We start from the raw sequence: 15,438 nt of genomic DNA on the forward strand, positions 1-15,438 counted from the left end.
GAATAAAACTTGTTATTTTCCGCTTCGCTTTTGCACGGGCAAGCTTTTGTTTTGCTTCTGCTTTAATAAACTGCCTTATCCATAACCTCGAGTTGTTTTTCATCTTACTCTCTCCCTCGTCCAGCTGGGAAGGGAAGTGATAGAGTGGCTGGGTGGGTACCTGGTATCCAGTCCAGGTCAACCCACCACAACCCCAAATTTTCAGGGCTTAATTCAGCCATGAGCCCCCATTCCATTCATGGTTTTCAGTCTTCAGTGGCAGAAAATGAGGACATGTATACAATTGTGATTCAATCCTAGAGAATACTCACTGTCTCTTCTGAGCAAGGCAGAGTGTGTGGAAAAAAAAGACATACTGAAGACACGCACCATCATAACAGTATATACTGAGACTAAATATTGTGCCACAGAAAGCCTTAATGCTCAAAATTCCTCTGATTTTGTAATTTTAATGATGCATTTAAATCTCCTGTGATTACCACATCCACACTGATACAGTGATTGTTCATTTAATACTGGTTTCAAAAATGTAATTTGCTCATATTGCAAAGTGTTTTTAAAACTATCTGACAAAATGACGAGAATAGAAATATGTAAACACGAAGGCAAGAATATACTTTGAAACAAGTCTTCACATGAATAATTTCAATACACAGGGTTAGAATCAGTAATTTTTTTTTCTACCTGTCCAAGTTCTTCATTGAGATTGGAAGTACGAGCCATTGCAGCAGTGTCTGTAGGTTCATAGTGCATGTCTATGTCCTACAGATAAAAAAAAAGTATATGTATTTAAAAATTAGTCTTCCCTAACTTCTTATAAAAAATCTGGTACATAAATAGAAAAGCCAAGTGTAGAAGAAAAGACCAAACACGAACAGATCTGCTTAAGATGATTTCAATATGGCAAGCCACGGACACAGTCAGGTCACTTCTAAGAGTCCCCAGAAGAAACAAGATTTTCTTATGAGAGATTTTACTCAGATTATTTCTCGTGATCTGTATTATTGAAAAACTGTTGTACTCATGCATCTAAAATGAATTTAGCAACAAGCAGAAATACTACACTAACTCTTAGAAAGAAGTCAGTCATCTATTTCTATTGTACGCATAACCAATCATTTCTAAGTATCAAGATAAATATATCTTGAGATAAAAACATGAGGATAAATTTAAGACTACACAATAAATGTAAGATACATTGTAAGTGGTGTGGGTTTTTTTCTTTTTACTTGGTAAAAAATAAACATCAAAATTTACTTTTAAATACAGTAAAAGATTAAAACATTGTGAAATATAGCAATATAGTGCAACAGATTGCAGATGACCAACTTCTCCACACCAATATGATCTACACAAACACAGAGAAAATGTTTAAGATAAATGTCCAGAGACCCAGATTAAGACAAGTTAAATGTTACTGGGGCAAGAAGTTAAAACTGCCTTTCATATTTCTGATATAAACAGCTGCAATCTACACATTCAGAATGGGTGGGTCTTATTGAATATTTATTTTAAAATACAGAACATAAAGGAAGACTTTAACTGTATTCTCATATTTGTCAACAATTTGTTTTATAGGACAAAAAAAATTAAGAAATCAAAACCAGTTGACTGCTCACAAAGGTATTTATCTTTTAAAATAAAAAGTATTTAACTTTTAAAATAAAGCATATGCTTCACCTGCTACTCCACATACATTATTATCTGTATCTGCATGAGATATCTCACACACAATAATCTATTTCACACATTTGATCAGGCAATCAGATTAAAGCGTTCAGAATGGAATGATTAATTTGCATTTGGAAAAAAACAGAAAAATGGAAGGCATGCTTACATGGCTCTAAGGAGAATATCTCACTCCCACCCCAAAGAGTAAACAGAGTAAATCCTTCTTTCCCCCATTAATTCATCAAAAAAAAAAATTAAAGGATGCCAAAATGAAGTCTATATATTTTCTAAGTGATAATACTAACAGACACTGTGTTTGTACAAAAAAATCCCACTCCATTAAACTATGGTGGTGCTGGGAAAAAATCAGCAAGATGCCAAAAAAAAAAACCAAAACATGGAGTAAGTTTAGAAAGAAGAAATGAAACTGGACAAAACTCTCCAGGACGGCAAAACACTTTCTTCTGATCATTCTGAATGAAACTAATACCTGAATATCAATAACAAGCAAGTAAAAAGGCACAAAAACAAGCTTCAAAAAATCAATCTCGTGCAGGTATAAGAGCAATAAATAAAACAATTTATTATTACCTTTTCAGAGTCCAGTAATAATAAATAAACAGCATACTTTATTATGTACATTTAAAGAAAGTCTGAAAAAAAGGTATACATAGACAAGCAATCCATCATTTCATTTACTTGTAAACCACTTGATTTTAGAAGTCAATGAATATTATAAAAATAATATTTACCCAATTTATGAAATATGCCTGGATAAATTTAACAACTTCAAGCGTAACCAACAAGCTGATTGGAATAAGATTATTGAAGAGAATGATAAAAGTCAAGAAATTCAATCCAAAGTTGCTTGCTCCACCATCTGCCAAAAACCAGAGCAAATCAAATGAATATTTGTACTTGGAAGTACATATAGACAGTGTATTCAGAATATTTCATTAACTGCTGATTTTTAAAATGTTCTGAGTTTAAGAAGAAACTTCGGAATTAATTATAGTATGACTTGCCTATAAATATGACCTTCCTCAGAGTTACGGATCTCTATTATAATAGTGGAGTTCAAATTTCCTCTAATTTCTGAAAAGCAAACTTACCAGTCATTCTCTCTTTTGCTATACTTTAAGGTCATAATCTGGTAATATCTATATACACAATCAAATGCTAAACTCAAAATTTTACAGTTTTATATTGTGAAAGGGGGAAATACATAGTGGAATGAATTTTTTCTCTATTCACTCTCATATAATTGTATACTCTCAACCCAGCAAATACTATGAGAAAGGTAAATTCACACTCCATGAAAGGAAGAGATGAAATTAGAGAGTTTAATGGAAGTTCTAAAACAACTGGAAATGTGAATATTAACATATATGTCAAGCAGTTTTATACTCCTTTTTCCTTTTAGATAACTCTAACAGTAGCATCTCAGAGAGAATGTGCATGGGAAAGTCTGGTTTCCAGTACAGCGAAACAGTAAAAGATGGAGCCTGCCTGTCTGTATTCAAAAATATCTCACAGAAAAACAGCATCAGATAGGTTTACACTGCCTATGCAATGTGGATCTGGTTGTTACTCTAAGATTCAGGATAGAAGCTTTTGGATATGTTCATTAATATAAATTCCAGCATCAAATGAAATACATAAAAAACAGAGAGCTAACATTCACCATGACATTGATATTCTCAATAATGACTACTGAGATTAAAGAAGATTAAAGAAGAATATTTACCTATGTCTACCAGTAAATAAAATAATATTCAGATACTGGTAAAACTGTCTTAATTAAAAAAACGAAAAAAAAAGTTTCTTCCTCAGCATTAAAAAGAAGCAAGGTTCCCAGTAAATAACAGTTCATCCTAAAGGCAGACACAAAAACTTTGAGTGCCTTCAAATCAGAATGCCAAGATTTTTCTTCTTAAACTGGCCAAATACCTATAATCCCTACTTGGATGACTACATCCAGAAGCTTTGTACTCAAGACTGTTGTTTCAGAAGCAGAAAGTCTAGTTCTGGTTCTACTGCCTAAGTAAAGAAGGTTTTAGGCCCACAATAAGAAATTCTGGAAACATAAATAACTGACCACAAAACATATTAATGAAAACTTCCTTTCAATCTAGTTTCCTCACAGAGGGTCAAACTATATCAATAGGTTGCATGCTGCTGTGAAGGCCTAAATAACATCACACTGTCTTGCATCCGTCTTAAGCACAGCTGTCCAGTATAATACGTTAGATGAGAACTTTTTGTCTCTTTTATCTGTCTTTACAAAAAGTCTGTTAAGATCTGAGGTTTGCAGCCGATAATTAGCTATATCTCTGTATAGTAAAAATCATAAAGCTACAGCATCACTTCTTGGGAGAAGTGAGTTTAAAAACTCAGAAAAGTCACTGCAGCTTTAAATGTAATCTATTGCTAATAGCTCAAAGTGGCTTTAGTCTGATGTTTAGGAAGCTGGCTGTTCATGCCAGTGGAATGCTGATACAGACTTTGCTGAGCTGCAGAGATGTAGTGAAAGATGTAGAGGCAAACAACAAATCTCACCCATGCTGAATTCAGCAAGACCTTAGGTGGCACAACAAGGTAAATTTTATACTTGTTGAGATATACCTGGCCTAATGACTTCAGTCAACAACCAGAACAGAGAGTGACAGAAAACCCCACTGTGCAAAGGATGGTAATCATCCTGCTTTCCAAATACAAATGGCAATTGAATACCAAAATATTATTTTACATCTTACAGTTTAGATCAAGATACCAGTCTCTTCCAGTATGCCTTCGATTCCATATAGCTGAACCAATAGAGCAGATCAAAGACATGGCAATAAGGATGCAGAACAGAATCAAAATCTGAATATTCGTAATTCGTTCCACATTAGACATTTTAAGAGGTGGACTTGTTGAATTCTGCAAAAGACAAAAAACAACAGTGGCTATTAAATATTAGATGCAGTGAAATGGTTCTTGCTTTTCAAACTACATGTTACTGCATCCTTTTCTAAATATTCTCCCAAATACATCATCATAAAAATGCCCTGTTTTACTTTAAAAAAAAAAGCAGCGTATAGATCTATGAATTAAAGCTTTAGATTTGTGTCAGAAGCAGTTGAAACAATCACACAGAACACTCGTAACAGTAACAGCTATTGGTAAGCATTAAAAATGAATGTGCATATACTATATCAGTGCTGTAGAAGACAACTGCTAATACAAATACACTTTCTCAAGGAACTATTTTACCAATAGGGAAAGCAAAAAATAAGACATCCATGACCAATCTGAAATCATTCTTTTTTCTCAACAAATGCATCTCAATTTTGGTATTTCAAAACACACTAAGCAAAGTAATTTCAGTCTCTTCCCTCCTCATTTTGTTTTCTGACAAGAATGCTTACCTTTGTACTTGAAAGAAAGCTCCACAAGAAAAGCTCCAAAGTTTTAGGAGCAGTCAAAAATAAAAAAAGAGGAACAGGAAAACTATGATGATCCAATTTGCTAATAAAACAGTTTTCAAAACAGAAGTTACATAATAGAATCAATTAATATGCTCACTAATGGAAAAGTTACTTTGTGACTAAGTGACTAAAAATAAAAAGAACTTGCTTTCTTTTTATTGGTTTTAGTTCATATGAAAGATGCTCTATTACTGACATTGTACTACTATATTGAATCAAGCCATGTTTTCTGAAGGGCTTTTCTGTACTGCGGAATGGTAAATTAAGGTAGCAAAACAGTTTAGAGAAAATCCAAGTGACAAACCTGCATAAGTTTTGTGTCATGTCCAGTATAGACAACTATCCCATGAACCCACTGAGTATTTCTCAGCTGAGCTCCTCGTAGAAGAATCTGATCAGATCCCAGTGGAACAGTACTAGAAGGAAGGAGTTTGTCATTTTAACATTAAAACAATCAAACTTAAAACAAGTTTCCAAAAATATTACTACCACTTAATCTTTATTATGGATTACTAATTTTAATATGTATTACCAAGCAAGCATACTAGAAACTAAAAATGTCTAATTTTCTTGTGATTTATGACTACAAACCTTTTTTCTAAATTTTCTCCTAAAAAAATTGATGTTCAAAAGCAATTTTCAAATGAAGTAATTTTGTGAATTCTTAGCTTAATCCACTCTTCCAGTGAAATAAGTATCCTTTATTAACACAATTATTTAACATTCACATTAATATTTCATGCACTTTCTTTTAACTGCAAAACCAGGTAAATTTTTTTCTGTTATTCTTTTAGAACTGCATGGAGTAAAGAAGCAATAAACCTTCAGAAGACATTGGAAACATTTAACTGTCTTAAATTCAGACAGCTGACCTCACAATGTAGCTCAATTTTTTTCTTAAAATATAAAAATATTAGATCATTATTACTCTTTTCTTTGGACAATCATGCCCTATTTTGGCGCTTTTCTTTCTATAAATACAGCTACCAGTTCAGACTTGTCAAAAGTGCTCTAATGTTTGGCATTTTTATTTAAAACTACTGTCTCTAAACCAACACATTATGAAGTTCACAAATAAACTGATTAACGACAGCAACTATATCTCTGATATATAAGATAAAAAGTGTCTGAGAAAGCCATGATATTTTGTAACATTTTGGGAAGCACAGAGAGTACAGTCAGTCTCAGTGAGCGAGTTTCAGGTAATAATTTCTTCTGGATCATCATGTCCCCTTCCCTCCTCTTACACAACCTTTTAAGATTCAAAGACTGCAAATAAAGAGGAAACAACACATTATTCCTCTCCTAAAATTAACAGTGACAAACAAGTTTTTTGGAATCAGTTCTTGGAGAAACTAGGAAAAAATTATTCTGGAAAAATATTTGAGTGCTTTCCTATAAAAACCAAACAACTAACAACCACCACCCCACTACAGCTTAGTCCACTTACTTTCTAGGAAACTAGTAGAGAGCATACTGCCTGTTTAAGGAATTGTTTTCCCCAGCAACAAAGTATATTTCAGCAACTGAAATGCTGAATGATATTGCCAAGGAAAACAATTTCTAAGTGCAAGCTCTGCATTAGAAGAACGTATTGGAAAAGAAAACTGAAATTTAAAACATATTTACCGATATTAAACATATTTACCAATATTTACTTACTTTCTAAATCTGAACTTCGCTGCTCTTGTATTTGAGATGTGTTCATATCATGGCAAAATTAGGAGACTGAATGTCTTTTCAAGTATGAAAGGAACCTCTGGGGTCTGAATTACTCAAGAATCATTAAGAGAGACCCCTGTTGCAAAAAAGATTATTTCTGCACTTGTATTTATTTGCATTCCTTGATCAGAACCATTCTAAGGCTTTAGGATCATTCATCAACACAAGACAGACATTTCAGTTAACGAATAAAGATTACCTATCATTCCAAAACTAATAAGACATTTTCAGTCTATTAACACTAACATGAATGCCATAGAAGATGAAAGGAAAATAACTCTCTATGGCTATATGCAAGTCTCCCATAGATAAATTGGAAACGTTTTGAACTGTGGACCTTCTCTGGAATGCCAAAAGACTTTCTGTCCCTTCTCCTATAAATGAGAGGAAATCAGAAATCAAAACCTTCAACTCTTAATTCTTCTACTTCTTCAAGAATCAGGTGAGTTCTAAGACTCTTTTTGCCACTTCCTGATCTTCCGCTGTTTTCTCTTTCTAAAAACTGTGAAGAACATGTAGTTAAGTCCCTTCTGTTGCAGAATACATTGATTTTTTTTTTCTCCATCAGGACAGTGGCTCTCAGATAGATAGCATTCTTCAGCTTAGACAGGACTTTATTCTCAAGTCTTTTACTGGGAAGACAATCAGGAGGGAACTGGGATTGCAGCCAGTGGGAGTTGTCTCCAGCAAAACTTGTGCACAGACCAAGGAGATGAAAACAGACAGCAAAGCAACCAGGGGCATGGCAAGCTCAGATCTGCCAGGTATTATGCTACTTATCCTCAACACTGTCATCATACTCCACTAATGAGGTCATGGTGTGATGACTTGACAGATCTCAAGTGTCTTATTTCCCAGCCTCAGCCTTCTCAAAACTGATCCAACTCATCTGATTTCTCTTGTATTCTACATAACTAATGACTCTCAGCAACATGTTTAGGTAGCATTCAGTAAGCGATGCTCTCAGTGGGGAAATATCCTTTCAGAATACTTTCCTGACAGAGCTGTTAGGGGTGTATAAAGAGATGGTAATTTCTAAGACACATTTGAAAGCTTACATACCAAAATAATTTTGTTAACAAGTATACTCTTATCCAAAATTTTAAGAATGTCTTCAGGAAAGAATTTATTTTAGGTCTGGATAACCAGTATCTGCCCTTGTTTTGCACAATGCCCTCACCATTATCTGAGCCACTGCTTAGTCATAATTTCAAATTAATCCAGGCTAAAGAACTTTTCTCCTTTCTTAGCTAATTGTCTTCATGGACTAAAACCAAGTTGACATCCTTCTGTATATTCATGAGCTTAATAAAGAGTTGCACACTTTGGAGTTAAGAGTTAGCTCACTCAAAAGCTGAGGATAGCAAGAGAAATTTTGCCTCTTTTAGTCCACAGATTTAGCTAAAGCCAAAGTAACTGTAGTGGTGTTCTACCTCCTTGAATACAGAGTATCCAAAAGAAAAAACAAAACTTTTTTTTTTTTAATTGCTCTTCAGTGAAGGGAAAATGACTGAAAAGTTCAACCAGATGCAACATTTATGGCACTCCAATGACTTACATAAAGTGAAAGAAGAGGGAGATACATTTTCAGTATTCTCTATTTCTTTTGCAAATATATTAAAATGGTAGGGGATAAAGTTTAAACCACAACCACTGGATCTACATAATCTGGTAGGAAGGTCTTAAAGATCTAGGTAAATAAATATCTATTACATAAATTTGTGCTACCTCTAATACGGACAGAAAAAGAACTCATCCCTGATTTTTCAGGTTGAAGTAAGGTCAGGATCCAAAAAGAGTTACTTACCTGCAATTCTTTTTCACTGAAGGTAAATATTATATTAGAGCCACACTTTTGGAACTATCCTACTGCACAGGAACTATAGTGAAAATATTTTAAAACAAAATTTCTCAAATGAAAAATGACTTGACCAGCAGATGGCATACTCCTACACATTCTTGAGCCATAACAGCCATCAGCACATTCAATATTTATTTTTTAAATCAATTTTTAAAAATTAAATTATTAGATTTAAACAAAAAGTGTGTTTTTCCCTCTAGCCAGGGAGGAAGAATGAATGTGTGGATCTGTTATAACTATTACCTTCAGAGAAGAATTACAGGTAAATGTTTTTCTCTTCTTAATGACAAGTACAGTGGAATTATAATAGATCCACACTCTTGCGACTGAAAACTCCTGGAATGGATCTGTAAGAAATCAGTAAATAAAAAATGGAATATTAAGGGGGATAAAAGAGGTATTTAATAATTAGTTAGTACTTTATGTATTAGTCTAAAACCACAAACATGAATAATACTGGGTATGGAGGAATAAATTCCTACCAAATAAATAAGAAATACTGTAAATCTTTGGGAACGAACAACTCAATAATTCTGAATCTAGCAACGAATCTTCTGTGAACCCACAGAAGACTCCAAATATCAGTAGCTGATAAGCACTTCAGTATTTCAAGAATTTTTGAAGCAGTTTTACAAGCATGTGTGTTGTAAATGCACGTGGTCTATTTTGAAAGGAACATACTTTCAGTAGTCTAAGGCATTAAACGTCTTTCAGCTATCAAATTAGAAGAATTTGAGGTATACAGCGATGGACTCCGTTCAACTCCAGACTTAAACAGAAGAAAACAACAATAAAAAAACCAGACAAGAAACTATTTCTCTTCAGCTTCTATAACAGATGAGATGCTTAAGAAGTGAGTTACTACATACACATTTCAGAACTATCAGATTAGCACTCTCTTCCATTAATAACAGCTATTGCTTTCTGTAGGACAACTAGTGTAACAACTCCAGCTGTAGACATTAGAAGTAAGGTTTTATCCCCTCAGTTTTTTTAAAGAATAAAGTCTAGCAAGGAATAAATGAAAAAAGATTGATTATTCATATTTTAACTTCACTAGTTTAACAACATATAGCTATCTACTGATAGACTGAATCTCCTGAAATCTTACTACTTGTATTTACATACCCATGCCCATCCAGTCTGATGTTTCCAACAAAGTCATAGAGATGTCGGTTTGGGCTCTCACATTCAATTCTGCCTGAAAGTCTCATTAAGCTTTCTGTGTCCTTTATCTCTGATGTTAGTGACAAACCCTGTAAACAAAATTCATTTGTCATGACATTAGAAATCAGTAATTGTAAATCTATGCATTATAAATCTGATAGTGCAAGATCAGAAAACAAGTATCCCTGTGGGAGCAAAATGGGCCAGCTACACTTTGTTGTAACACTGCTGGATGCTACACTGAAAAAGTCACCTTAGTATCTCAAAATACCATGATCAAGACAGGGTCATAATACATCTCATAGCTCAGCAAGACTGTCCCTGCGTAGAGACAGTGCAGCCACTCAAAAACTGCTATTCCCTACCTGCCCCTAATGGACAACACTGGCACTATCAGCTGCTTTCTGCAGGGCTTCTGCCTCATCTATTCTCTAGAAACAAAACCAATACTCAAACTACTTACATTTCTACCTATATTACCTAAAACAAAGCAGAAAGAATGACTTAGGAGTAACCATTCATTCTTCTGCTCTTATGATGGCAGTAACCCATAGCTTTTTATTCAAACCACTAAAATTTCACAGTCTTCTAAAATGGGTATTAACGTAATAAAATGTTTTTATAAGCAATAATAGACAAAAATAATATTAGCAATATTCTCAAAAGTGAAATTCCTACCTGTCGAATTTTTAAGTTTGTCTCACCATCTAAGTTAGATGTTTCGATGTAGCACATGGCCTGGGGTTCACTATTAAGAAAAAAAATTCCCGAATTTAAAATTATAATGTCGACATCCATAAACTTCCTGTAATCTTGCAATACCTATTTATGCAAACAGGTTTATCTGATCAAATCTTCAGAACTAGAATAATTTACAGCCAAATCTGTAAAAACAAACAGTACCTTATATTTTCAGAAAAGTTTGCCAAAACTTATTTTCTTAGATGAAACATTGATAAAAGTGCTGTGCACAGCAAAAGTGTTCTATCTTTATACACAGGATTAAGATCCAGGCACAAGTGTCATGCATTCGTAATGCCTACTACACTGGGCAACAATAGTTCAGACACAGAAATCTTCTTGCAAACGGTTCTCTTACAAAAAAAGTCTACATTATGGATAACATAATACAGTTTTTGAAATATATCCTCCTCATGCAATTTCAAAAGCTTTTTTATAAACTAAAAGTTTTACTTTTTACAACATTACTACTTGAATACTTCATCTATTTGACACATACTGAGAAATGGCTTATTCCCTGGATTTAACTTTTCCAATATAATGTTTCTGATATGTAACAGAACAGTGGTTTTAGATTTTGTAAAATACTTTCAGATTTTTAAATCATATTACAATCAGGACAGAATTCTTAACTAGGAAAGCAGAGATGCAGAAGGAGAAAATTACTTTTCCACAAGTAGATAATAATCAAGAACAGGCCTAACAGGTCACGATTTCTGAGTTACTCCAGTCAGCTCTCATTTTCTGGGCATGAGGACAGAACACCTACTACTTAAATCTATGACAGAAAGAAATTTTGATTCTGAAAAGGACCAAATAAGTAATAAAACTTAAAAGAATAAAGGTTTACTCTCTATACCACTTTAAAGCTTCTAATGTTTTCTTCTTTCTAACATGAAATTCAAGCATCAAATGTTTTTTAAAATTTTCTTTATTAATGCAATAGCGGCTACTGATAAATGAACTAATTTTAGATTGTTTGCAGGATAATGTTAAGTAGGTTATTCTAACATAATTTTGTAAAGTACAAGCATTAAAATGTGACAAATCATTATCATAAGATGTTTTCAGGCTAGTGTTTTCTTCTTGGCAAACTTCTCTAAAAATATAAATAACTTTCATTTAGATTCTTTGGATGGAATCACTCGTATAAGACATTATCACAATTCTAGTGTTTTTATCAGTTAACAATAAAAAACAAATAATATTTTCTTGAAGCACTTTTAAAACAGAATAAGGCAGCAAAAACATTTCAAGTGAGACACATGCTTAATTGTAGTAACTGTAGCAGATAGCTCCACAGTAAGTTACAGTTAGATCAAGGCAGGCCCATTGATTGGTTAGGGAAAAACAAAGTGTGGTAACAGTGCAGACAATAGCATAAAGCTGATGTGTCTAAGAAACATGCAGTTTGTCACAATATACAACAACAATGCTGCTTTTGTCATCGCATGCAGCAGAGATTGTGCAATATCCAAGTTTGTGCAGAGGGTCCTCTACCAGTCCTACCAACATTAAACTATATTCTTTGCTGAAAATTGGGAGTTGGTAGAAACATGTATATTTCTCTTAATTTGCTCTAAGGAATTAAACATATATTTATTCTGGTGTTTAACTGTGTCAATGAAAACTTGTCTGCTAAAATTTCATGGGAATAGTGTCAAAACAAAGAGGACTGAAAAAAATTCTCATTTCTTGGAGTGTTAGCATGTGTTTATGCTTTAACGATCTGTACTTTCAACTGAACCCTTCCTAGTTTTATAAATGTGTTGGTTTTGTTGAAGAAAGGTGAACAGCATATCAGAGATTATCAATATGGCAGTGTTGTTCTTATTTGGTATATGAGGACCCACATACACATATCCTGTGCAACTTGTTTATTCTAACCTTGAAGACAGACTGATGAGATCAGCTGGGAGATGTTCCCCATTGGTCACTTTCACTACTTCCCCTACTGCCACCTACACATCCCAGTTTGAAATGATTAGAACAGAAAAATAAGTGACGGGGGAAAAAAATCCCAACAAACAAAACAAAACAAAACAAAAGAACAAAGACAAAAAGACAGAGTTTAAAATTATTATTGAAAAAATACATGTTAATTAAAATGTCTGATGACCATTTTTTCAAAATCTATTTTAATCAGGTCAGAAAGAAAAGAGCTAGAACACTTTCATTTTTGCTCAAGTGGATTGTTTTACTGTAAGGCACCAATATTAAGATGCAGAACACAATGACGTACAGTAAAAATAAAAAACCGTTATGCTTATTTCTCAACTGATGAAGTCTCTTGCCACTCCATACATCAATAAAAAAAATAAAAGTCACGACAAAAGATTTTCCATCAACTTTTCTGAAGAGCCAAGTAACAAGTACCTGTTCTACGCAGACATGCTGATAATTATTTTGTATTTTGTTTCAGATTTGTAAATCTCTGTGAACACTGAACTAGCAAGAACCATATGGAATTAAATCTCAGTGTTTTGTGTCCTTCCACAGTAAGAATTATAGTTTCCTAAAATAATTAAGATCCTCTTGTTCTCCAAAAACTGGTATTGCTGGTAAAAAGAACCAAATATTAGTTTGAATTAAAACTAGGCCTACAGACTTGCATTGTTTCTGAGACATAAGATGTAATTGGGCATCATTAAACACCTGAAAAGCAAAATCGATGAGACTGTCTCCCTGGAGAATACATGGCTACATGGGGATGAGAGATGGAGGAGAGTATATGCTGGTATGCAGGCAGAATTAGAGGTAATGTAGTAGTACAGGGTTCTCTCCTGCAAGGAAGGCTGCAACAGGATCCTAGTAATATAACTAATGAGGAAGTTTTAGTTGGAAGAAATGCCTGAACTGGGCACAGAAAAGCAATCATGATTCAAAGAGTCTCCATTGTAAACTGGATACTAGAAGAAAACCTGACAGGAAAATTCAAGGTGAGTAACGGTCATAGGTGGACACACATGATGCGTTCTGATAAGGGTATTAAAGTGAGGTTAAACAAAGTGGTAACAGTCCTGACCAAGTCAGCAGCTAAGTATTATTTCAATTTATCAACACGTGATATTCCTTCAGGGAGAATAAGGCTTGAAAAGTAGGCTTTTCAGGCATTTGGTATTTTTCTGTGTGTAAACCACAACTGGAGAACACTGTGATGCAAGCATCCTCCAAATCCAAAAGGGCAAAATTGTGAAGACACCTAAGCATAGACTCAAATTTAGGAGATTACTCAAGAAGATTATGAAGAAGCTGCTCAGAGAGGATGTAATCTGTTCCACCTGCAAAACACCAGGATTAGCATGACAGAAGCTATTATCAGGCCAACAGAACAAGTGTTCTTGCTGCATGGTGTATTGCCTACGAAGATCTTAGTGGAGAAGCACCAATAAAATTTATTAATGCTTCTTAAAGTACAGAAGTAAAAGGTTTATAGAGGACACTCAATAACAACCCAGCTAAGTTATGGCAAACATTAGCACTGAAGACAGACTGTGGGAAAAAATTACAGTATTTGGCAACTAACTTACACTTGATAATAATTTAATAGAATTGTTTTAGAAAGAGCTACACTTAATTTTGAGATATAATGGAAGACAGAATAAACAATGTACTAGTCTATACTACAGTCGGTCAAGAGACAAACATAAGATCCTAATTTTATTAATTATAGGTATGAGTGGATTCATTAACTTCAGCGGGATCAGAGAGGGTTTATACCTAAATCATAGTCATATATATATGTTTCTGCTTGTGCCAGAAAACAAATTAAAATACAACTGATCACATTTAAATATTATTCATTAAAAAGTACTGTTAGAATATGTTGTCTGTTGACCTGATCAAATAGATGTTGAAAAATGTGCATCTTCCACATAAGACGTGGATTTCTTAAATAAAACTGTCCAAGGAAATGATGATAAACAACCTCTGATTGTCCATGTAAAAAAGTCACAGCATAACATGCTATAAATTAAGTCTTGCTTTCAGTGCTGAAATCATCCTAATAAATATATTAGATAATAAAGTGAGTGTTCAGCTTATAAAGACAGTGCTAATTTGATGGTTCACATCTCATATTCACTTTTTTTCCTGATTCAACTATCAAACTGGTGGCAATATCCGTTAAAAAACATTTTTGTTCCCTGTAGTACATCCATTTTGATTTACTTGTGGGACACAATTTGTTGGATACATACCAAAAAGCCAACCTGGTTAAGTATGGCAGTTGAAGTCCAATTTTTAGACAGAAAACCAGCCTTTTTTATATTATATCCAACAACAAAATAACAAATAACTAAATTTTTGTTAGGGGTAAATCGAATGCCAGTGTAATTTCAAAACTGCAATTGTCACAGTTTAAAGAAACATTGCCTTAAATGATACATGACCAAATGAACAAAAGACTATACTTCAAAACAGCATCATTTTTGTTTAATCTTTATTTCCTTGGAGCAATCACAAATAAGTAAATAAATAAATGCAGGGTAGAGAAACCAGCCTCTACACTATAAGCATCAGTGGGCATCTCTACCTTGATGAGAGCAGTACAGTGTCAGCAGGTATATACTCTTTGCCTTTTATTATAACTATATCTCCAACATCTACCTGAAAGAAAACTGGGAATTGGTTAATGGTCTCAAACAAAATATATTATCCCCTTGTTTTAAACACAGTAAATATTTACCTGCTGAATTTGCTAAAAAGACTGTTAGAAACTCACACACTTAGAGAATTTAGATTGTACAGCTGGAGTTGTACTCAAAAGTCATTGGAACTCTTTGGAAACCTAATCTTTAATAGGCC

At 33.7% G+C, this 15,438-nt stretch overlaps 1 protein-coding gene across 4 annotated transcripts in view; it reads right to left on the reverse strand.

The window, feature by feature from the left end:
• The window catches only part of ATP8A1 (ATPase phospholipid transporting 8A1), a 117,651-nt gene that overhangs the window by 77,407 nt on the left and 24,806 nt on the right, over positions 1 to 15,438 (reverse strand). For 2 of the 4 annotated variants that reach the window (XM_027686323.1, XM_027686322.1), the window contains exons 7-13: positions 15,167 to 15,240; positions 10,570 to 10,639; positions 9,853 to 9,980; positions 5,446 to 5,557; positions 4,428 to 4,593; positions 2,424 to 2,551; positions 685 to 762 (exon numbers count right to left, since the gene is read on the reverse strand). In XM_027686323.1, the coding sequence (XP_027542124.1) occupies positions 685 to 762; positions 2,424 to 2,551; positions 4,428 to 4,593; positions 5,446 to 5,557; positions 9,853 to 9,980; positions 10,570 to 10,639; positions 15,167 to 15,240 (756 nt within the window). Of the gene's footprint in view, positions 1 to 684; positions 763 to 2,423; positions 2,552 to 4,427; positions 4,594 to 5,445; positions 5,558 to 9,852; positions 9,981 to 10,569; positions 10,640 to 12,519; positions 12,594 to 15,166; positions 15,241 to 15,438 lie in introns of all 4 variants that reach the window. The other 2 variants (XM_027686321.1, XM_027686324.1) reach the window with 2 other exon arrangements.

Source organism: Neopelma chrysocephalum, unplaced genomic scaffold, assembly GCF_003984885.1.
Source record: "Neopelma chrysocephalum unplaced genomic scaffold, ASM398488v2 Primary Assembly neopelma1_71, whole genome shotgun sequence".
Taxonomy (NCBI): Eukaryota; Metazoa; Chordata; class Aves; order Passeriformes; family Pipridae; genus Neopelma; species Neopelma chrysocephalum.